This window comes from Spermophilus citellus (assembly GCF_964194105.1).
Source record: "Spermophilus citellus genome assembly, chromosome: 17".
In the NCBI taxonomy this organism is placed as follows: Eukaryota; Metazoa; Chordata; class Mammalia; order Rodentia; family Sciuridae; genus Spermophilus; species Spermophilus citellus.
In genome coordinates, this window is record NC_138199.1 from 24,753,085 (window position 1) to 24,778,035 (window position 24,951).

The following is a 24,951-nucleotide window of genomic DNA, read 5'->3' on the forward strand; positions in this document are numbered from 1 at the left end:
GTTCAGATCTGGTCCCTCTGACCCCCAAGTCTGGCCAGCACTCTTCCCTCCAGCTCACCTGCTCGTCTGGGTGTTTCTAGGCAGGGGCTTTCTGGGAAGGGTCTCAGAGCCAAGGGGGAGCCATCAAGACAAAGAAGGCGGCCACAGTCAGGACTGAGAGGAGGGGAGGAAGGGAGTAGAAAGGGGCTGTTTGCAAGGAATGGCAGAGGAGAAGCGTCCAGAGGCTTGGGGAGTGACCAGAGTTGCCCCCAGGCTCAGTGTCCCCTACAGGGAAACCTGAGCCAGGCATCCAAGGGGTCTGGAAGCTAATGAGGCCACCACCAATGCGGGCAAGAATGAGCTATTTGGCAACATAAGTGTGGGGCCCACATAGCAGGAAGCTGGTCTTTCTGCTCAGTTCAGGCCGGTTCCATCTTCCCTCAAAGCTGCTACCAGCAAGAGAAGGGATTGGTGGACACCCCCCAGCTTCCTGATTAGCAGGCTCCCAGGACGAGGGCGATTAACCAAATGTGCAGCTGGCTCCGCCATCGCCTAAATGAGACCCCACTTGGCCTAGAGCTTTCCAGGGCCCCTGGGCCCCGCAGCCTCGCCTCAGCTGGAGCTTGCTTCAAGAGCAGGAGCTGCCAGCAGTTCCTGCAAACAGGACAGCTGCACAGACAGGGCAGGGGACAGGGACAGTAATGCCTTCGCTGCCAGCCCCAGACTGTGGTCCCACAAATTCTGCCTGTGCTAAGGTCATACAGCCCTGGGAATCTGAGCTATATCATCTGCCAAAGAAGACACGTTCAAGCCCCGCTAAAGGCTTCCTGAGTGATTTTGTACTTCCTCTTCCCAGCTCCCCACATCCTGAGCTCCTCAGAGCAAAAGGAGGTACCACGAACAGGATGGCTTTCCACCAACACCTGAAACAAGAGAAGACGCTCCTTGCATCCAAAGTGCAGGTTGTGAGGTTTGCTGGGGCAGCCATTACAACAGACTGGGCTATGGACAAGAGGAACAGGGAATTCTCCTCCTGGTCGGTTTGGGCGTGTCTGGAAAGTCACACTGGAGCAGCCCCAGGAGCAAGAGAAGCATGACTTTGCCCCTTGCTGGCCCTTGGGAGCTCTGGCCAGAATCTGGCCCAGTGGTGATTCAGCTTATGCAGCAGGGCTGGGAAGGAAGGAAGTACCCCCCTCCTGCTTGGGGGTGTCCCCAGAGCCTGGGCTACAGGTGAAGATTCGAGCTCATTACCTTTCACCTAATCTGCAGCAACTACATTCATTCCTGGCCTCTCTTTTTATCTTTCACAGTGGCTTCTGGAAATATCTTTCTAGAAAGTGGCTCATCGCTCCCCTGCTGAAACCAATCTAAGGATTCCCATGGGCACTTTCAAGAAGAGACCTACTCCTGGGCCTGGCATTCCAGTTTCCCACCTGGCCTCTTCTCTGAGACCTTCCCATCCCTTTTCACCACCCACTCCCCAACACCGCACACCCAAACCTCAGTCAAGAAGAGCCCCGTGTGGGTCCCCAAGTCTCCCTGCTCCCACACCCCCTTTCCCATCTTGGCACCTGCCATTCCCTCTGCCTGCTGCACTTTCATCTGTCGGAGACTCTCATCTCTGAAAAGGCTCAGCCCCGGCTCCTCTTCCGGTTCCCACTTGTGGTAGAGCCATTAGCTCACTGAACTGTAACTTCCCTGAGTGGGCCTGAGGATGAGCAGTCTGTACAGGAGCAGCTCAGTTCTGAGACCACTACTGAGTCATCCACACGTCCCCAGCACTGACCGGCATAGGACCTGGCACAGAGCCATGCTTAAGTAAGAGAGGGGATGCCCGGATGCATGATGAACCCCGGACTGCCTTGGGGCCAGGAAGGGAGGGAAACCACATACCCCCAAAGGCACAACTGGAAGCAGCCAGGTTGGTGCTGCAGGTGAAGGAACCACTGAGCAGTGCTGGTGAGAGGGAGGTGGTCTGGCAGAGGCAGGGCCATCTGGGAGGCTTCTGGGAGGAAATGAGCAGGATCTTGAGAGCTAGAAATGAAGTCAAGGGAGGACTGGGGCAAAGGTAGGAAACTGAAAAACTCTGAGTGGGCTGGAGGGTTGGCAAGCAGCCCCCTGGCCATTTGACTAGAACATGCAGTGATTGGAGGAGGAAGGAGGAATGGCCCAAAAGATGTGAGTGTCAGAGTCAGAGGGTCACTTTGGCATCATATGATTTAGCAATGATTTGACAGACCCTTTATAACATTCCTCATAGTAGCTACTCCAAAGCTGTCTGATTCTGGCAGTGAAAGGGAAGTTACTAACCCTGAAAAATCCTGATGGTCAGAAGAAAGCCTGGGAGAAAATTGTGGAGAGCCTTCCTTACCAGGCTGGGGAATTGATACTTCATTCTTCAGACAGCAAACACCTCATTGTCAATCTCATAGCCAAATGATAGTACTGAATTTATATTTTAGAAACATCACAGCTGGATTGCATAATGAGGGTAAACTGACTACATGACCCAGACTTCTTCTGCTGCTCCAAATCCCTAGAAATGGCCTTAATTACTTTCCTATGACTTAATGTTGAGTAGCAATGTAAAGTAAGAAGGGATGTCCTTTGCTGACCAAAATTGTGTAACATCCCCAAAAGGCAGAAAACAGAGTGATCTGATGGAAAAAGGCAGGACTGGCTACATTCATTTTCAGGTCCCTAAAATGGAACCACGGTGGCCCTTATTCAAAAGTATTAAGAATTGCAAGATGGTGATGGCCAGAGTATAAAATCAATCACGGAGCCTTCTAAGTGTGCAGTCTTGTGTGACTGCAAAGGTCAAATGCCCATAAAACAGCCCAGAAGAGAGGAAGCCATAGATTCAGTCCTGCAAAGAAAGGTCTGTGGCCAAGGCAGAGGCAGCTCAGAGGGCACAGCAGGCTTGTATACAGGAATACCCGAGAGCAATGGAAGTTTTGCAATTATCTGGGTGTCCACAGTAGAAGAGCCAGTACTTTGGTCCTTTCCTGACCCCTGATTGTGCCAAGCAAAAGCATCTGTCCCCAAGTGTGAAAGAAGATGGATGTTTGAGGGATAGGACACCCTGGGAGGCTGAAAATACCCAAAAGGAACAAATCAGAAGTTACTGGTTCAGTGCACCCCGCAGCATTTCCTACCCACCCTAATAATTAGATGACAGCAGGCTGCAGTAAACAGACAGATCACATCCCTGAGAGTTAAGCTAACAGGGAACTGCAAATACGAAGTGTAGTGCAAATCCAAATATTGCTAAATATTAAAGGAAAGCCAATACTGCTGAAGAAAGATATTAAACTCAAAGATGGGAGGGAAGAGAATACAGAGAAATGGGCCTGGGGTTTCCTTGAGCCAACTTAGTAGCACAATCGGTAATCATTCTTAAATTTTAACGTGCATCAGAATCACTCAGAGGTCTAGTGAAAACAGATTCTGAGCCCTACTCCCAGAATTTGGCTAATTCATTCTGGGTGGGGCACCCTCACTCACATTTCTAACAAGTTCCCAAGTGATGCTAATGCTATTGGTCCAGGAACCATTGTTTGAAAACCACGTATCTAAAAGCAAGAGTTGGGGATGAGTGATACAAAAACATAGCTCTCTAGAAAGCTGAAAGTAGAGAAATTGATTAGGGGTGCATAGGGAGTGACTGCTTCCTTCCTGTCAATGAGAATGTGGCCATGCTCACACTAAGTTTATGTCAGGAAAAAGAAGACTGGATTGCAAGTATGAGTGACAGCTCATAAACTATTAGTATGAATTATTCTGGAAGAAATATAAACTGTGCCAGGCGCTGTGGCGCCTGCCTGTAATCCCAGCAGCTCAGGAGGCTGAAGTAGAAGGATCGTGAATTCAAAGCCAGCCTCAGCAATGGTGAGGCACTGAGCAACTCAGTGAGATCCTGTCTCTAAATAAAATACAGAATGAGGCTGGAGATGTGGCTCAGTGGTTGAGTGTCCCTGAGTTCAATCCCTGGTACCCACCCTTCCCCCAAGAAAAACATAAACCATGACCATAAGATGTTAGCAAGATGGCAAGCCCTGCTAAGGACCAAATGGAATTTATCCCAGGAATGCAAGGTTATTCAACATACAAAAAGCAACATAATACACCATATTGATAGAATAAACACAAAAACCACAGGAGAATCTCAATAGGTCATGCAGAAAAATTATTTGGTAGAACTCAACATCTTTCATAGTTAAAAAAAATCAACAAACTAGGAATAGGGAGAGAAATTGCTCAGCCAGATGAGCATCTACAAAAAAAAAAAAAATCCATGGTTAACATTATATTTACTAGTGAAGGATTGAAAATATTCCCCTTAAGATCGGGAACAAGACAAAGTGTTTGCTGTCACTAGTTCCATTCATTATTCTACTAGAGGAACTTGTCAGGGAAATTTGACAACAAAAGGAAATAAAAGATATCCAGATTGGAAAGGAAGAAGTAAAACTACCTCAATTTGGAGATGACATGACCTTTTGTATAGAGCCCTAAAGGAATCACTCCACCTCCACCATAACAATAAAAAACTGACATTTAGTTCCATAAGGTTACAGGATACAAGGTCAATATACAAAGATCAATTGTATTGCCACAAAGTTGCAATGAACAATCTGAAAAGAAAATTTTTTAAAATTTTTTATTTGTTTTAATTAGTTATACATGACAGTAGAATGCACTTATATACTTCGATATATCATACATAGATGGGATATAATTTCTCATTTTTCTGAGTGCACATATTGTAGAATCACATTGGTCATACAGTCACATACATACATAAAGTAATATTTTTTTAAAAAAATTCCAGTTATAATGGAGTCAAAAAGAATAAATATTTAGATTGGACTGGGGTTGTGGCTCAGTGGTAGAGTGCTTGCTTAGCACACATAAGGCATTGGATTCGATCCCAGGCACCACACAAAAATAAGAATAAAATGTTTAGAAATAAATTTAATAAAACAAGTGCAAGACTCATGCATTGAAAACTATAAAACATCTTTGAAAAAATTAAAGAAGACCTAAATAAGGGTGAAAACAGTTCTGTTTGTAGATTAGAACTGAGATTACAATGGCAATACTTTCCAAATTGATCTACAGATTCAACACAATCCCTATCAAAATTCCAGCTGGCTTTTTTCACAGAAATTGACAAACTGGTCCTAAAATCCATATGGAAATACAAAGAACGAAGAATAGTTAAAACAGTCTTATGAAAAAACAAAGTTGATGAACTCCCACTTCCTGATTTCAAACTCACTGCAAGTGTACAGGAATCAAGACTCTGTGGCATATTGGCACATATGTATGTGTGGAATAGAATCGAGAGTCAGAAATAAACCCACATGTGTATGATCAAGTGGCTTTTGACCATGGTGCCGAAACAATTCAATGGGGAAAGGAATAGTCTTTTCAGCAAATGTTCCTGGAACAGCTGGTTAGCCACATGCAAAAGAATGAAGTCAAACCCCTACTGCACCTCATGCACAGAAATAAACTCAAGGTGTATCAGAGACCTAAATAAAAGGACTAAAACTATAAAACTCTTAGAAGAAAGCAGGAATAAATCTTGGATTAGGCAATGGTTTCCTAGATATCACCAAAAGCACAGAGAATAAGAGAAAAAAATAGATAAATTGGACTTCATCAAAAATTTAAAAGTTGTGATTCAATAGACATTAGCAAGAAAATGAAAAGTCAATCCTCAATATAGGAGGAAACATTTGAAAACAACATATCTAATAAGATTTTAGTGTTCGCATATAAAGAACTCTTATGACTCAACGATAAAAAAACAAGTAACCCAATTTTATAATGAGCAAATAATTTGAAATAGACATTTCTCCAGAGAAGATAAGCAAATGACCAATAAGCACATGAGAAGATGCTCAACATCATTCATCACTAGGGAAAAGAAAACTAAAACCACAATGAGATGTCACTTTCCACCCACCAAGATGACTAAAACCAAAAAGACAGATGGTAACAAGTATTGGTGAAGATCTGAAAAACTGGAACACTTTTCCATTGCGGGTGGAAATGTACAGCGAAGCAGTGATTCTTTGGAAAGAATCTGCAGTTCTTCAAAAAGTTAAACAAAACTACTCTATTAAACATCAGCTCCACTCCTAGACACATACCCAAGAGAATTGAGGAAATATTTTTTAAAAACTGTCATATGACTACTTATAGTAGTATTATTCACTGGAAACAACTCAAATGGATAAACAAAATGTGGTATTCCCATATATTGGAATAATATTCAGCCATAAAAATGAAATGAAGTACTGATTCATGCTATAATGTAGGTGAATCTCCAAAACATGCTAAGGGAAAGAAGTCAGACACAAAAGGCCACATGATTGTTTGATTCCATTTTAATGAAATTTTATGGGTTGGAGGATGAGGAGAATGGAGAATACTGCTAATGGGCACACAGATTTTTTTGAGGGCAATGAAAAAGTTCTAGAACTAGAAAATAGTGATGGTCGCACAACTTTGCAAAATGTTGTATTAAAATTTCAGAATTGTGCAGTTTCAAAGAGTGAACTTTATGATACATGAATTACATCTTAATTTAAAAAAAAAAAAAAAGAATTGAGCAACATCAATATTCATAGCAGCTCAATTCACAATAGCCAAACCGTGGAGCCAACCTAGATGCCCTTCAACAGATGAATGGATAAAGAAACTGTGTTTTATATATACACAATGGAATATTACTCAGCATTAAAAGAGAATAAAATTATGGCATTTGCAGGTAAATGGATGGATTTAGAGAATATCTTGCTAAGTGAAGTAAGCCAATCCCAAAAAACCAAAGGCCAAATGTTCCTCTGATAAGTGGAGGCTGATCCATAATGGGGGATCGATGTGGGGAGAATGGAGGAACTTTGATTGGGCAAAGGGGAGGAAGGGAACAGGCAGGGACAGGGGGGCAGGAAAGAGGGTATGATGAGTTGAACATCAGTACCCTAGGTACGTATATGACTGCACAACTCTACATCATGCACAACCAGAGAAATGAAAAGTTTTGCTCCATTTGTGTACAATGAATCAAAATGTACTCTGCTGTCATGAATAATTAGTTATAACAAAATTTTTTTTAAAAAATTTTAAATTAAAAAATAAAAGAATTGGGCAAGATACATTTCACTTGGGCAGTGTTAACGACAGCTATATGCTTCCTTAGAGAATTAGAATCAAGGCAGCTCCTGTTCAATGCGAATGCCATTTGTGATCCTTGGCTAACTAATCTAGTCTTAAGTGTGTGGTTTACTCCTGTTGATCTCTAGTCTACCAGAACTCAGAAACTTAATAGAACAAGCAAAAAAAGACCTTAGAAAACATAAAGTGAGCCCTTGGGCTCCATGAATCAACGTTGGGTTATCAACCAAAAGAACCAACCAGAGCATATGAAAATAAACAGATGATTGTTAAAAACAATCCACAAGAGTTGAGCAGCAGAATGGAAAAAAACTGATGAAGAGGAAATGGTCAAGCTGTCGTTTAGAGCCAAGGAAACTTCCAGAACTCAACTAGGACCAAGAAATGAGAATTAGGACAAGTCAACAGCTGGTTAGAAAAATTCCAGTATCTGTCTAGTGATTGATAAAACAAGGAAAGAAATATTAGAAGAAACAACAACAACAACAAAAAAAAAAGTGCACAGTAATGAAAGATTGTGACCAGGTGCGAGCATGACAACCAACAGCCACAAAAATCTCACTCAGAAACACTGTGGTCTCAGAAGATGAAGAACAGAGATTTAGCTGCTTAAGGCTTCAGAGGAAAGAGAGGGGAAAAAAAGCAGATTATCCACAAAGGAATGAGAATCAGATTTATCTAGAACTTTTCGCTAACGACACTATATGCAAGGAGGCCATGGGAGGACATCTTCAGAGACAGATGAGAACATGATTATGGATGCAGTCTTGCATTCAAATGAGAAGGCACAGCCAGGTGCGGTGGCACACGCCTATAATCCCAGCAGCTCAGAGGCTGAGGCAGGAGGATTGTGAGTTCAAAGCCAGCCCCAGCCACTAGTGAGGCACTAAGCAACTCAGTGAGATCCTGTCTCTAACTAAAATACAAAAAAGGGCTGGGGATGTGGCTCAGTGGTTGAGTGCCCCTGAGTTCAATCTCTGGTACCAAAGAGAGAGAGAGAGAGAAGGCGCATGATGACATGTTTAGAAATACAAGGACTTGGGGGGACTGGGGTTGTGGCTCAGTGGTAGAGCGTTTGCCTAGCATGAGTGAGGCACTGGGTTCGATTCCCAGCACCACATACAAATAAGTAAAAAAAAAAAAAATTTCATCAACAACTAATACAAATATTTTAAAAAAAAAAGAAATACAAAGACTTGGAAAATTACTGTCCACAGTCCTTCCCTGGAGAATGAGAAGATGTTCTAATGAAAAGAAAAAGTAAATGAAGAGGAAGGCATGGAATTTCAGAAGCAGCATTGAGAACTGTACACTAAAAAGGATGAATTTTACCAAAAGTAAATCATACCTCAGTATATTTGACAAAAGAAGAATGAGGAGGAGGAGGAGGAGGAAGAGGAAGAGGGGAAAGAAATCACCATCACAGTCACCATAATGAGAGGGGGTGTGAAACTCCCCAAAAGAAAAAAACAAATATTAACATTAAGGTGAAATAAGAATTTAAAACCTGGAGCCAAATGATCAGGGGACAAAAAAGAATAACAAGGTCCCTTCTTATTCAGCAATAGAATATAGAATATTGACTCAGTCCAGACCCTGATAGAAAAATACTCATTTTTAAGTGTGTTAAATATGTAAATTTTTAGAAATACAAAAAAAAAGGATGTATAAGAAAGTTGATCATGTCAATCAAAGACCAAAAAGAAAAGAAGAAAACTATATTGATTGGTATGTTTGACCTAAGAGATAGAAAGATTGGAACCCACTATATAGAGGCAAGATAACTTTTTTAAAGCTCATGGGACATTCATTCGCACACACCAGTTTTAGACAAGAAAGAACTTTAAAAGAATAGCACTTACAGGTCACATTCTCCAATAGCAAAGGAATAAAATTGCAAATTAACAAGGAAAAAAAAATACAAGTCACCAGGAGTCTTGTAAATGCTTCTAAATAGCTCTTAAGGTCAAGAGGAGAAAAATGGAGATTTTGAACTACTTGGAAATGACCCACAGTGAGAAGGAGGGTTACTTAACCAACTCCTGTGGCATGTGGCCAAAGTATCTGAATCCAGGCTTTGTGGAAACTGAAGGTTATGTAATTTTGGGGTCCCCTTTATATAAAAGGATAATCAAAATATCTTACCTTTGCAAAATTTATCAGAATTTAAAAACATTTTTCTAGGGCCCTCCAAGGCCTTGGCAAGGACCCATGCATAAGTAAATTAGAAAACAAAAAAAAGCCTAAAAACTCTTTTCTCTAGAATTTGGAAAGTTATGTACAACTTAAACCCAAAGAACGTAGAAGGAAAGAAGTCTTGAAACAAAAGCAACACTAATTTACATAAATTAAATTCTAAAAAAAACAGTTTATATAGAGTTGGTTAAAAAAATAAAGCTATTTCTTTGGAAGATTATCAAAATGGGTAAACTTTTGGCAAAACATATTAATAATGGAGAGGAGGTGGATTCAAACAATGAGGGAAAGGAGAAAAGATGTAAACTTTCAGAGTTAATTTTTTCAACTTGATGAAGGAATCTTTCTGGAACACTAGGGCAAGGGGCATACTTATTGGTGAAACATTAGGATAGTTCCCTTATATCATCAATACAGATATGATCAAACAAGAAAGCCTGCCACCACTTCTGGTACCAGGTGTTAATCTGGAAATCCTATCCAATAGATGTATTTATGCTGCACTTTTATGCGTTATAATTTCATTGTGAATTGTGGTCTTGGGTATTAACAATGGATCTCCCCCTTATGGTGATGGACATAAATATGATAGGCAAAATTCTAAGTTGGCTATGCAATGCAATTATTTAAAAAAATGAGTAAGTGGCATGAATATTGGCAAGGATATAACTGTTAAGACTCTTAAGTGATATCACAGTCTCACTGGAAAACCCAAAGGAATCAACTAACAAACTATTAGAGCTAATAAGAAATCTCAGCAGAGTGACAAAATTTCAGATACATAGCAGACAAATAACTTGCATCCAGTATACTTAAGAAGACTTCCTAAAAGAAATACGAAAAGGAGGTGCTGGGGTTATGGCTCAGTGGTAGTGTGCTTGCCTAGCATGCGTGAGGCACTGGGTTCGATTCTCAGCACCACATACAAATAAATAAAATAAAAAGGTCCATCAACAACTAAAAAATATTAAAAAAAAAGAAATGCGAAAAGGATAAATAATCCAATAGAATATGGCAAAAATTATATTTAAGAAATTAAAAAAAAAACAAGAAAATAATGTAGGTCAACACATTTATGAAAAGAAGTTCATCCTTACTAGAAATCAAGTAAAAATAAAATATAAGAAGATAATTTCACTAATAAATCAGAAAAAAATTTTAAAGCTTAATACTGTCAATCAATTCTGTCAACATTGTAGGGAAATGGTACTGAAGATTGAATTCAGGGGCACTTAACTACTAAGCCACATCCTCAGCCCTTTTTAGTGTTTTTATTTTGAAACAGGGTCTCACTGAGTTTCTTAGGGCCTCGCTAAATTGCTGAGGCTGACTTTGAATTCACAATCCTCCTGCCTCAGCCTCCCAGGCCACAGGGATTACAGGTGTGTGCCACCGCATTGAACTCAATGTTTATTTTCTAACATATACAGCATTATTTTTTCTTCTTCCTCTTTTGTGTGTGTGTGTGTGTGTGTGTGTGTTGTGGTGCTGGAAATCAAACCCAGGACCTTGTGCATGAGAGGCAAGCACTCTACCAACTGAGCTATATCCCCAGCCCTACAACATTCTTTTAATAATGAAAAATTTCAATGTCTTCCCACTACAGAATGGCTTAATAAATTATGGTATGTCTACTGTACAGAATATGGTAACACAGGTAAAAACAATGAGGCGAATCTATATGTACACATTTATGAAAAGAAGTGAAAGACTCACCAAGATCTGCTGTTAATTTTTTTTTGAAGCAAACTGCAATATTAATGTCTAATCTTATCTACTTCCAGAGTGATGCCTTCCACATCCATAAATTCTGCAATGAAGTCTGAACTTGAAGGAATGGTTTTGAAATTGAAGGAATAGCTAAGGACAACTTTGGTTTTTATTTGTGTTCCTTGATTTTTTTCCCCAACACTAATGTAGTCAAGAAATAAGGTGATTATTTGTGCACGAATGTTCATAGCAGTATTAGTCACAAAAGATAAAAAATGAAAACAACCCAGATGTCCATTGACAGAAGAACGGATAAACACAGTGTGCTAAATCCAATGGAAAATTATTCAGCCACACAATGGAAGGAAGTACTGACACATGCTACAACATGGATGAATCTTGAAAACATTAAACTAAGTGAAATAAGCCAGACACCAAAAGAAGAATCCAGTATGATCACATTTATAGAGGTACCCAGAGAAGTAAAATTCAGAGAGACAGAAAGTAAAACAGTGGTTATGAGGGACCGGGGGTTGGTTAGTGTTTAAGGACTGCAGAGTTTCAGTTTGAGATAATGACAAAGTTCTACAGGTCGATGGTGATTGATGATGGCTATACAGCAACGTGACTTAATGCTACTGAAGTACACACTTCAAGTGGTTAAAAGGGTGTATTTTGTTACATGTATTTATTTTACCACAATAAAAAAAAATGTTAAGTAAAAATAGTAAACCATTGTCAAATGACAACAATAATAAATAAGGTGCACTGAGCTGATGCAGGAGGATTCCTCCCCACAGAAATACATATGTGCTGGGCAATATGATACCCCAAAGTGCCAATATATAACCAACCTTAAAATAATGTACAATACACAAGACCAAATATCAGAGGGAACTGCACTGAGGGGAAAACAGAAGCTGAGGTGGCTGAGACACACCCGGGATCCGTGCATCCAATGTATGGAGGCTCTGGGGCTAATGGCTGAGAACAAAATTTGACCTCAGCTGGGGGATGATGAGGAGCTAAAGTGGAGCCCCCTTTAAAGTAGGGACCCTTGAAGGGCTGCTCCATCCATAAAGGAACACACACACACACATACACACACACACAAATCCCTTTGGGGCAGCAGCAAAGAAACCATTCACAGAGAGTGAGAAAGAAAAAAGTCACTCATGAGTAATTAACACCCTAAGCCTGTGCCACATATGGGTGTAAGGTCTAAATATATACCACCCATGGAGAGTGGAAACCCTAGGCTGTAAATTTAGCATATAAAATATTCAAAATGAGTGAAATACTCAAGTCCAGCAGAAAAAAACAAAAGACCAGTCTCGAGGAGGATATTTGCACCATCCAAGACACACAGACTCCCACAGAAAAGGGAGTGACCAAGATGAGTTCATAATAAAAAAAAATAATGAAGAATCAAGACCCACAGTGCATGCTTATGTATGTTCACCGCCCGCCCCCCCTCCCGAATCAGCACCCTCAAGAACTGCATATTAGGTCTAGGGGTGTAGCTCAGTGGTAGAGGACCTGCCCAGCATGCACAAGGCCCTGGGTTCAAACCCTAGCACCGAAAGAAAAAGAGAAGGAGGAGGAGGAGGAGGAGCAGGAGGAGAACTGGAGTCATTAGAAGAGTCAGAAAGTTCGCGTGTGACATATGACTTAAATGATCAAGGAGAGAAAAGATGGAGCACAAAACACAATTCAGGTTTCAGAAGAAGAAGAAGATCAGCTCCATTTGGAATTTGCAGAGCATCGGGGGTCCTGAGGTCTTCCAGGTAGGGTGCTACCGAAAAAGAGTCTAGAGGCCAGGAGAGTGTTCTAGGCTGGAGGCAGACGTGGAGTCATCCTTGGGGAAAATGAAGGTACCCATGAAGGAAATGACTGGCCTATGCACCCACCATGAGAGGTGGTCCCTGGGGTGACCTCCATTTTTAAGGGCAGGAACCTCGGAAGAGGCAGGAGCATCAGCTCTGTTTATATGCCCAGTTTGGATCGCGCAGCGAATGTTCTCCCAACTTCCTCTCCCCAAAGTACCCCCAGAGCCTCCCTCTCCCGCCCTTCTTTACTCAGCCTACTCAGTCACTCATCACTCTGCTGCAGGCTGCTACAGCAGTGCCACCCTGCTGGTCCTTACGTCCCTGATATCTAGCACAGGGTTGGGCCCCTGTGGTGGTCCATAAATGGTCACTGAAACGAAAGGAAGCAATGTGCATTCTTTCGTGTTCTGGGAATTCCCATCATGAATCCACAGGGGGAACGGGCCTCCGAAGGAGCTGGAAACCGGCTAGTTGGCTCTTCCTCACCCCCTCTTCCTCCCCACCCTCCTCTTCTGTACTGGGAGGATGAAGCATCAGCTTCTGGACACAAGCAAGCATCATCCTAGTTCAAACATGAATCAGCACCATGAAGTGTTCTCCAGGGCTGTACTCATATGAGATGGCTCACTTTTCTTCCCCTCCTCCCTACTGATGATTACTTGTTACTGGGTGCACTTTGCAAGTAATATCTCATTTAATTTTCACCACTTTTTCGGTACCCCATATTGCAGATGAATTAACCAAGGCGCAGAGAGGTGATGTGACTTTCCTTGTCCACAAAACCACACAGTAGCAGGGCTGAGGTACAAACTCAGACCTCTCACACCCCACAAAGCTGCAGTCACTGCCTCTCCCATGGGCCTCCCCTTCTGCTTCCTTCTCCCTGGTCCTTCCCAGCCCTCCCAGCTCACTCTGCCCTTCCATCACCCTCTCCCGAGCTCACACTGTGTCTGAGTCACAATTTCTCAGCAGACAAGGGAGGCTGGAGTGAGGAGGCGATGGCCAGATCACTGGTGAGTATACATCTGGGTCTGTCTTTTTGTGACCACCAAGCATGGTCATGGAGCAGAACCTGGAATCCATGGTACCCTTAATGCCCCTTCTCAAGTTCTTGGACCCATCTGCAAATATATGGCTATGAAGACCAGAAGGGATACTCTGAACTGGGGATCAGGAGCCCAGGAGGACCACAGGCAAGACATAGCTTCTCCCAGGTTCTTCATTGTAAACTGAGACAATCATCCCAGGCTCACCCATTGCTCAGGATGGGTACTTTGACACAGGGAGGTTCCCTAAACAAATGAGGCAGGGATGGGGGATGAGAAAAGGGGTAGATGCAAGGGACAAGACGGCCATCCTCTTGGGCTAGGCCAGAACCATCTCACCAGATACCTCCTGATCGGATGCCTTGCTCACTTAGTAACTCTGGCCCAGACCATGACTGTGCACTGACAGGACCAATAAAGGAAGAAGAGGAAATAAATGCCATGGTTTGAATATGGTCTGTCTCTCAAGGTTCGTGTGCTGGAAGTTTGGCCTCCAATGTAACAGCATTGAGAGGGGTCAGAACCTTTAAGAGGTAAGGCCAACTGGGCAGTGATTGGGTCATGGCTATCCTTGTGAAGGGATTCATGTGAACGCACAGAGTGGATCAGTTATCAAGAGAGCATGTTGTTTTAAAATGTGGAGCCAAATATATTTCTCTTCTTTATACGTTACTTAGCATCAGGTATTCTGTTTTAGCAACACCAAAGGGATTAAGACGTTAAGAAAGAAGAAAGTAAGATGAGGAGTATGTAGTGGATGTGATCCTCCTGGCCTGAGGGTCACAGATACAAAGGTTAGCACTCTGCATCCTGAGTGGGATCCTCGCCCTGGCTCTGCTTCTCACTTCAAGGCAGTATTAATCAAATCCTCAGCCCTCAGCTGAGGATCTCTGGGCCTTGGTTTGCCCATATGTAAGCTCAGCTACATCCTCTACCTGCCTTCCAAAGTCTGGTCCCCTCACCTCATTGTCAGGAGCCCTTCCTTGATCTGCTCTCCTGCCTCCTAAAATCCTGCCTCTCCTTCTGGGCCCAAAACCCTCAGCTTAAGCCCAACCCTTATGTCTTGATGTGCATCATGTCCCACATCAGGAGTTAGAGGCTTCCGGTGAATCACTGTGGTCCCTCCCACCAAGCACTTATCCAGGTAGATGCTCATTAACATTCTATTAGTAATGAAAAATGGACAAATGGATAGACAGATCGATGCCTAAAACCTTATCAAGTTCCTGGCCAAACATTCCCATCATAAAAATCCTCTTGCATGAATTCCCATCCATAAACTTCTTTAGCAATTCAGCCAAAGAAAGACCCAATCTTCATTGCCATCCCTCTCCCCTGAGACCTGGGCTCCTATCCTCTCTCAGAGGCTCCTCCAATGGCAACCTCCTTATCCATCAGATTCCAACCCTGAAGGCCTCATGGTACCAGGAGCATGGAGCCAGCACATGCCTTAACCACCCCGTGCTCCTGAGTGGTTATTCTACAGACAAAAGAAGCTTGGTTGCAATATCCTGGGGTTGTTTTCCTACCAAAAAAGAAAAAAAGAAAGAAAACCCACAGATGTCCCCAAGAGAGTTCCTACAGGTGACAGAATTCAGGAATGCTGTAAGGAAAGGTGCCCAGAAAGACAGCTCTTCACAGAAGACCTGATGAGTCCCAACCCCAATTAGCAGCCCTGACCCACTCTGGAACACACGCGTGTGCTTTCCGTGACCGTGAGAAAGAGTCTCACCTTGATGCTCATCCAGTTTCCCCATGGTCTCGATCTGCTCCACCAGGTCATTTGAATTCCACTGGCTCATTCCAATGAGGATGGCATTTTTCCCCTCGGCCATCTCCTCTGTGGAAAGAAGCAGAGACGGACATAAGCAGGCATGGCCATCTATAGGTGGCCCTAACTGGATCAGGGTTGAGGGGGACAGGGGCTTATGTCTAAGGGGGTTATTATTTCATCCATGAATTGAGGTAGTCTTCAACTATTGAATGTGTCTGTCGTTTTTTGTTTGTTTTTTTGTTTGTTTAAAGAGAGAGTGAGAGAGAGAGAGAGAGAATTTTTAATATTTATTTTTTAGTTCTCGGCGGACACAACATCTCTGTTTGTACGTGGTGCTGAGGATCGAACCCGGCCGCACGCATGCCAGGCGAGCGCGCTACCGCTTGAGCCACATCCCCAGCCCTGTGTCTGTCGTTATAGACAGGAATGGGACATTCAGGAATGTGTCATTGCAAAAAGTGTGTTGCTGTACCCTACTGGACCTCCACATGGGACAGCATAAGAAAGTAAACAAGGAACCAGTTGTGAGAAAAGCTGAAAACCCAGAGAAACCTCAACTCCTGGCACCGGAAGTATTATTTCTTGAAAGGCAGAAAGCTTGTCACCTGCCAGCAGTTTTTCTTTAGGAATGTCATTCGACTTCTCTGAGCCTCAGTTTTCCTATCAGTAAAATGGGACCAGCCATGTCCAGCTCACTGAGTTTTTTTTCCAAGGATTACATGAGATAATGGGTGTAAAGATCTCGGTGCATAGAATGTGCTCTGAGATGAGAACCAGGTGGTATTCTGCCAACTCACCAGCAGGATTTGAGTGGGTCAGGGTTTGAGATGGACAGGAGAAGCTCTGGAGTGAGAGGAGAGCAGAAAGCTCCTGGTCTAAGCCCTGAGCTGCATGGAACCCTTAGCCCCCATCTGAACTTTGTGAACCTTCTAATGCCTTCATTCTCCCCCACTTCACCCCTCAGCCCTGTTTCTATCCTTATCTTTTCCCCATCCGTGCTTAGTGATTACTCTGGGAAGAAGCAGTGGGGCTGAATCCCCCAATCACACTGAACAAAAGCCCCTCCCAGGGCTGGGGATGTGGCTCAAGTGGTGGCGCGCTCACCTGGCATGCGTGCGGCCCGGGTTCGACCCTCAGCGCTACGTGCAAACAAGGATGTTGTGTCCGCCAATAACTAAAAAGTAAATGTTAAAAAATTCTCTCTCTCTCACTCTCTCTTAAAAAAAAAAAAAGCCCCTCCCACATGCACAAACGGTACAGTCTCTGTCCTGAAGAGTCATTTCCTCAAGAACAGACCCACAGGGAAGAGTACTCTCCAAAGAGATAGGCCTTCCCCGTGGCAAGATTTGTGCCCGCCTTCAAAGAACAGACATCAAAGGGTATTGAGGAAAAACCCCAAACTCATGATAGTTAAGAATAAAGAGGTGCTAGAAGAGGAGGTTCAAGCCTGTAATCCCACTGACTCAGGTGACTGAAGCAGGAGGATCACAAGTTCAAGGCCAGCCTCAGCAACTTAGTGAAGCCCTATGCAACCGAGTGAGACCCTTTCTGAAAATAAAAAAATAAAAAGGCTGAGGATATAACTCAGTGGCTAAGCACCCCTGGGTTCAATTCCTGGTACAATAAATAAATAAGTAAATAAGGGCTGGGGATATAGCTTAGTGGTAGAGTACCCTGGGTGCAATCATCAGTACCATGAGAAGATGAAAAAGAAGGAAGAGGAAGTGGGGGGGGGAGGAGAGGAAGGGAAGAAATGGGGAAGAGGCGTGAGAAAGGATAGAGGGGTGAAGCCCATTGCACCAGCAAAGAACTGTATCCAGCAGATGGAACCAATATGGTAGAGCTGAAGCACTGGGAGCTGTCCAGCATTCTGGGTCACTCTAGAATTCTGTAATCCAGATCTCAATTCTGGCTGGTACACCTCCTCCTGCCTTATTTTATTGATTGACTGATTGACCAACCTTTATGAAATCCTAACTACATGGTGAAATTGATGTGTTTCCAAATATTAACTCAATTCTGTCAGCAACACTAAAAAGGAACAATTATTATTATGTCTGTTTTGAGAAAACTGAAGCACAGAGGAGTTGAGTAATTCCTGTCCAAGGTCACTGTCCAAGGATGCAAGCCCAGATACACTGTTTCAAGAGTCCTGAAATACTGTCCTCCTAATAGCCTGTCCTAGACTCCTGTATTGGCTGCTCAACACCAACCAAGCACTACACGTACACTCAGGAGTGTCCTGAGTCTGGTGTGCTCCATCTGGGGACTGGTTTACACCCATGAGCAGCATATGAACTTGGGGAGAGCTCTGACCAGGCTCCAGGGCAGACTCTGCTACCCATGAGCTTTGTGATTTTGCTTGCCTCCTTCTGACACTTCTGTTTACCTTATCCCTTAAATGGCGTTCTCTCTCTCTCTCTCTCTCTCTCTCTCTCTCTCTCTCTCTCTCTCTCTCTCTCTCTCTCTCTCGCAAGCTAAACACAATACATTTTGAAAAAATGCACAAGCCAAAATGGTGTGCATAAATATAAGGTAGTATTATTCTTGGGGAAGCAGAATAGTAACAAAGTTAACAACTAAGTTGTGGTGTGAGATTGACTATTATGTGACCTCGGACGAGTCATTTCAGCATTCTAAGCCTTGGTTTCCTCCTCTACAAAATGACATCAGAGTCGTGCCTACGTCATAGGTCGGCTGGGAGGATTCGATGAGATGAGGCAGGTCACATGTTCACAAAAGCAGTGAGCGCACTGGAAGAGCACAGAGGTGAGATGACAAAATGGTACCATCGTCACATCACCACTGCTGCTGCCAGCATGTGGTGTTGGGCCACAACACTCACTGTTAATTCCAGTCACACCCTTGTCTCTTCCTATGACATCATGTCCCAGCTCCAGAGCAGGGTAGTCAGCCTGTGACCCACCTTCCATTCTGTCTCCTGCCTCAGTTATCCAAAAGCAACTCTCCATTTGCTCATTCTGACATCCAGTCTACAGCGAATGGATTCTCAAGCACCTACTGTGTGTCCTGGGAGACGTGACCTCCAAACTGTAGGAAGCCAGTCATGCGAAGGACATGATGATAACTCAGACATGATGAGATGCGAGGACCCGGCTCCGGGTCTGTCTCTGCACACACTACCCCGTGTTGTCTACAATGCCCTAAGTCCTCTCCCAGGGGTGAATGCAAAGCCATCAGAGCGTCCCCCTCTCTGGGCAACCTCTTTCTTCTCCCCTCATCTCAATATCTGTCCCTTTCTGTATTCTGTCTCTCCAGCTGTTCCAAGCCCCATTCTTCCAATATGCTTTCTTTCCTGTCTCCCTCTCCTGATCTGGGTCTCTCACCTGAACTCACTCTGCATTCAGCTTTCATATTTTCACTTTGAAAACAATGGGGCTGGGCTAGGATTGTGGCTCAGCGGTGGAGCACTCACCTAGCACGTGCGAGGCCCTGGGTTCGATCCTCAGCACCACGTATAAATAAATAAAATAAAGGTATTGGGTCCAACTACAACTAAAAAATAAAATATAAAGAAAACAATGGGAAAAAAAGAGTACATGTATAGTGGCATAATTTGGTGTGAACATACTTTATATACAGAGTTACGAAAAATTGTACTGTATATGGGTAATAATGAGTGTAATGCATTCCACTATTGTCATGTATTTAAAAATGAAAGAAAGGGTTGGGGTTGTGGCTCAGTGGCAGAACGCTTGCCTCGCACTTGTGAGGTACTGGGTTCGATCCTCAGCACCACATAAAAATAAATAAACAAAAAAAGAAAGAAAGAAGAAAACCTTGGATAGTATAAAGGTTAAAAAAAAAAGAAAACATGGGCTTGTCCCCTGAATGGTAGCAACAATACACACACACACACACACACACACACACACACACACACACACACGAGCCTGCGCACATAGAAGCAGCAGCCAGAACGGCTCCTTTCGGAGTTGTTCAGGCAGAGGGTTCTGCATGGCTCAGCTCTGAGCCTTGTTCTACTTTCCCTCTCGTAGTGCTGCCTCCCCACAGGACCCACTAAGGCCACAGAGGGGACATCTGGATGACTTGTCCTGATTACTGACTTTGCCTTTTGTCTTCTGATGACTGTTCCCTGCATTCTAATTATCTCATGGTGACCATTGTATGGACATCGTTTTGGTATCTGTCCCCCTGGCCCTGAACTCTAGCCCCTGCTCAGACTATGCTCCAGGCTGAGCATCACCCACCATCACCATAACTCTGGCTCCGACCTCAGCCTGACTCTGACCCTGGCCAAAGCCTGCATGTGCCCTTCAGCACCACCTCCAGTGCTGCAAGGAAAGCCTTTCTTCCTGCCTGGGGGGCCTTGGTTTTATAGGATTTATAGGACTTAGGGAGACTCCTTATCCTAGGCCAGGTAGCCTTCACCTCTAGCTCATGGAGCCAAGGGCTTGGTCACCTCCTCCAGATGAACTGTCCAATACCATCTATCAACAGGCCCACAATACCAGTCTGTCCAAGGACCTAGAAGTGTCTGCCCAGAGGCCTCTGGGTCACACGATTGCTCACCTTGCTGGGTGTGGTGACACACACCTGTAATCCCAGTGACTTGGGAGGCTGAGACAGGAGGATCAAAAGTTCAAGACCAGCCTCAGCAACTTAGTGAGGCCCTAAGGAACTTAGTAAGACCTTGTCTGAAAACAAAAAATGCTGGGGGGGGGGGCTGGAATTGTGGCTCAGCGTTAGAGCGCTCGCCTAGCACGGGCAGGACCTGGGTTCGATCCTCAGCACCACATAAAAATAAAGGCATGGTGTTGTGTCCATCTACACCTAAAAAAATAAATATTAAAAAAAAAAAAGGCTGGGGATGTGACACAGTGGCAAAGCGCTGCTGGGTTAAATCTCCAGTAACAAAAAAAATATTGGCCATCTTCACTGTGCTCCCTAACATCACCCCCACACACACACCTACAGCCATGGCCACCACTCTCTCTTCATCACATAGTGGCAGCTGCCACTCAGGTTATCCCCAGAAGCCTTTGGGACAGGCTCTATTCTCCATCTCCCCTCCCACGGTGGGGGGAAAGGCAGGGGAGGGCAGGGGGTCTATGACATACTTTGATTGGCTTCCGTGATGGCTCCTTGGCTCAGGAATAATCATCCAGCTTCCCACAGTGACTTCCTTCCTCTCCACCCAAGAGACAAAGCTTCCTACACCTACTGTTTTCCAGAGGAGGAGTCAGACTCAGAGACTCAAGGCTCGACTGAGGTCAGACAGAGGCTGTCAGGGGCACTGCTGGGATGGGGGACGGGGTCCTCTGACTGTGCTTCTTTCACTCCAAGGGGCTGTGTGATCATAACACAGTTTGAGAGAAGACCAGACTCTGCCCTCATTCTCTAAGAGAACCAACTTGGTGAGAGTCTTTGTCTGTAAAATGGGATTGTTTATCCCTGCACCACCTTCCTCTCCTGGTTGCTATGGGAAACCAGAAAGTTCGAGCCGTGAGACTATGCAACCAGCATCCAGCTCCTCAGGCCCCAGCCTCCTACTTGATGGCAAAGAGGAGGATCAGCCAGCACCGAGCACTGAGAGCAAGAAAACCGAGGAGACAAAAGACAGGGGTAAAGTCAGAAGTTGCCCAACCTGGAGAACGTCCCTACCCTGTTGAAGGAGCGAGTCCCATGCTTTGTTCTTGGTCAAGCCACCCAGGACCAGATGTACCCTGAAGATAAACCCAGCTCTACCACCACCACCACCACCACCCTCCCCAATTGCTTGACCTGTCATCTTGCTTATGCATGTTCATGGAGGAAATGTCTGCTATTTAGATGATGGAGAGGAAAACCAAAGTGAGGGAATGGGCCTGGGCATTACGGTGACAGAGCTTTGCAAGGCCATTTGGGTGCCCCATGAAACATTTAGAGCTGCGAAGAGCCTTCAAGGTGAAGTCTGGCATTTTTGTTTTGCAGATGCATGGCTGCTTAACTGGTCCGTGGTCAAAAGGAGCCTCCCGGGTAGGGCTAGGCCAAGAACCCAGATCTTCTGCCTGCTAGTTCAAGGAACTTCCCCCTAAGATTACCTTTTCACAGTCAAGTTCTTGGTAAAAGCCTTTGTTTATACCTAGATCTTTGATCATTTTAGAACTCTAGTTGGAGTAGTCTCTGTACCTTAGTAGATTATAGTTAAGGATGCACCTACACTCCTACATTGCTGGTGGGACTGCAAATTGCTGTAACCATTATGGAAAGTAGAATGGAGATCCCTCAGAAAACTTACAATGGAAACATCATTTGACCCAGTTATCCCACTCTTAGGTTTATACCCAAAGGACTTAAACTCAGCATACGACACTGACACACCCACACCAATGTTGCTAAATTCACAATACCTAAACTATGGAACCAACCGAGGTGCCCTTCAACAGATGAATCGATAAAGAAATCGTGGTGTATATATACACAATGGAATATTACTCAGCCTTACAGAAGAATGAAACTATGGCATTTGCCAGTCAATGGATGGAACTGGAGAATATCATGCCAAGTGAAATAAGCCAATCCCAAAGAACCAAAGGCTGAATGTTTTCTCTGATATGCACTCGGATACTAATTCACAATAAGGGGGTGGGGAATGGAGGTACTTTGGATTAGACAGAGGGGAGTGAAGGAAGGGGAGGGACTATGGTGGCAGAAAGGATAGTAGAATGAATCAGACATTATTACCCTATGTGCATATATAATTACATAGACTGTACATCATGTACAACTAGAAGAATGAGAAGTTATACTCCATTCATGTATGATGTATCAAAATTCATTCCACTCGGGCTGGGGATGTGGCTCAAGCGGTAGCGCGCTCGTTTGGCATGCGTGTGGCCAGGGTTCGATCCTCAGCACCACATACCAACAAAGAAGTTGTGTCTGCCGAAAACTAAAAAATAAATATTAAAAAATTCTCTCTTTAAAAAAATTCATTCTACTCTAATTAGAACAATTTTTTTTAAAAAAAGGGGGGAGAAAAAGACAAAATAGGGTGACCAAATGTATTCATATCCTATGTAGTAGTCTCAGCAACAGGGAACTTAACAACAATTTTGAAAGCGGTGATACAATTCTAGTTAAGTGTTATTTGCAGTAATTATCATTTCCTTATTTTTCATAGCCACATTATGAAGGAAAAAAAAAACTAATTGAAGAAATGAAAACTGCAAATTACACCAGGATGACGGAATTTGTTCTCACTGGCCCATTCCAGACTTGGGAGGTGCATCTACCCCTATTTACTCTATTTCTATCCTCCTATCTATTCCTCCTCCCAGGGAATATCCTTACCATGTGCACCACCAGACTTGATCCCCATCTGACATCTCCCATGTATCTCTTGTTGGCGCCCCTGGCCTTCCTTGATATTTGGTATTCCTCTGTCACAGCCCCGAAAATGCTTGTGAACTTCCTTGTGGAAAGAAAGACAATTTCCTCTGGTGGGTCCACTGCACGGCTCTTCCTCTTGTGCTTTGCTGGGCCTTAGAGATATTCCTGCTCGCAGCGATGGCCTTGACCATCATACAGCTATCTGCACCCCCTCCACTAGGCTACCATCAGGAAGCGATGTCTCTACTGTATCCTAGTGGCTCTCTCCTGGATGGGGGGCTTCGACCATTCTATACCACAGGTGGCCCTCCTTGTTGGACTTCTCTTCTGTGGGCCCAGTGAGTTGGACGGCTGCCTCTGTGACATCACACACAAGTGGTCCGGATTGCCTGTGCTAACACCTTCCCAGAAGAGTTAGTGATGATCTTTAGCCATGATCTGATCTCCGTGGTGTGTTTCGGGGCTCTGTTAATGTTCTGTGCTTTCCTCTGGCAATGCTCAAGAAGCACTCAGGCTCAGGGGTCAGAACTAACAGGGCCGAGTCCGCCTGCTGTCCCCACATCACCATAGTGGGGCTAATGTTTGGACCAAGCATCTACATTTATGTTTGTCCCTTTGACTTGTTTTCCCTGAATAAAGTGGTATCTGTGTTCCATACAGTAATATTCCCTTGACTTAATCCCATCATATGCACATTGCAAAACAAGAAGGTAAAGACAGCCATGAGGAAGCCGGTCAACAGATATATTTTATGTAAAGAGAGGTGAAAAATAAAAGATTTTCTAATCCTTCTGAGGATCCTTGCCCTAAAATAGGAGGCATTTGCTGTGGTAATAATGCTACTTTTACTTCCTCCTTTACCTCAGTGTCTCTCATTATGATTTTCTTCTGTTTCTCTTTATGATGGTGGAAAAACAAAGACATTAAAACGGAAACAGGTTTACTTACACCCACCCTGAAGTATCTGGCAGACCATTATTGGAATCTGAGATACAATAATGGTCTGCCAAAACACACTTTTTCACTAATTGTTCGTTGAGCAACTACCCTAGAGGGACTCAGGCTGTGAGAAGAACGTGTGTTGAGAAATAATAAAGTATAAAGACCTCGGAGACACATCCACCATGAATATGAAGAAGTGGCCAGCACATGAATATGACTAACTCCATGATAACCAAATTAAAATTTAAAAAAATGATACATCTGCTCTTTTCTAGAGAAAGACATACATTTGCTATAGAAACAGGTCATAATGTGACCCATGCTTGACATACCCAGCTGCACCCCATATCAACCCATCTAGCGCCCTGATGGTGCTTGCATCACATCCAACATTGTACCCTTTTAGGGATGGAGACTCCAAAGGACATTTCCATTTCCTCTCATAGATAGGATCCCCATGAAATCTGGGTTGTCTGTCCCTCCATCCTTGGCCTACTAAACTGTTCTTATTCATGGTTTCCAGCCAAGATACCTGTCACTCAGCAGTCTTCATCACCCACAATGAGGACCTCAGTCACTCAAGGTCCAAGCATAATTCTCTGTGGCAAGTCCATCTTGTACTATAAATTCTGACTTATGAGACTCTGTCCCCTACCAAGACAGGGACAGGAGTGTCAAGGGCCAGCCTGAGCATGGACATGTGCAGGATGCAGACTTCCTTCCACAGACAGGCTGCCCCTGTTGGCACAATGGGCCAATAGCACTAATCAGGCTCCTCCTCCCTCCCTCAGTCGGGGCCACCCCAGCTTTCCTGATATCTCCCAAAGATACTGTGCTCCTTCCTTCTGTGAAAGCTCTCTGCTGCACAGAACAGAACGCCCTTCCCCCAGAGCCACACGTGGCTCAATTCTTGTTATTCAGCTCCCTG

At 43.9% G+C, this 24,951-nt stretch overlaps 1 protein-coding gene and 1 pseudogene across 3 annotated transcripts in view; one reads left to right on the forward strand and one right to left on the reverse strand.

The window, feature by feature from the left end:
* PITPNM3 (PITPNM family member 3) overlaps positions 1 to 24,951 on the reverse strand; it is a 95,402-nt gene that overhangs the window by 49,909 nt on the left and 20,542 nt on the right. For both annotated transcript variants that reach the window (XM_081271078.1, XM_081271079.1), the window contains exon 3: positions 15,684 to 15,791. In XM_081271078.1, coding sequence (XP_081127204.1) covers positions 15,684 to 15,791 — 108 coding nt within the window. The remainder of the gene's footprint in view (positions 1 to 15,683; positions 15,792 to 24,951) is intronic.
* Positions 22,909 to 23,848, forward strand: LOC308636666 (olfactory receptor 4M1-like; annotated as a pseudogene). The gene has a single exon. The product of its transcript is annotated as an olfactory receptor 4M1-like (transcript).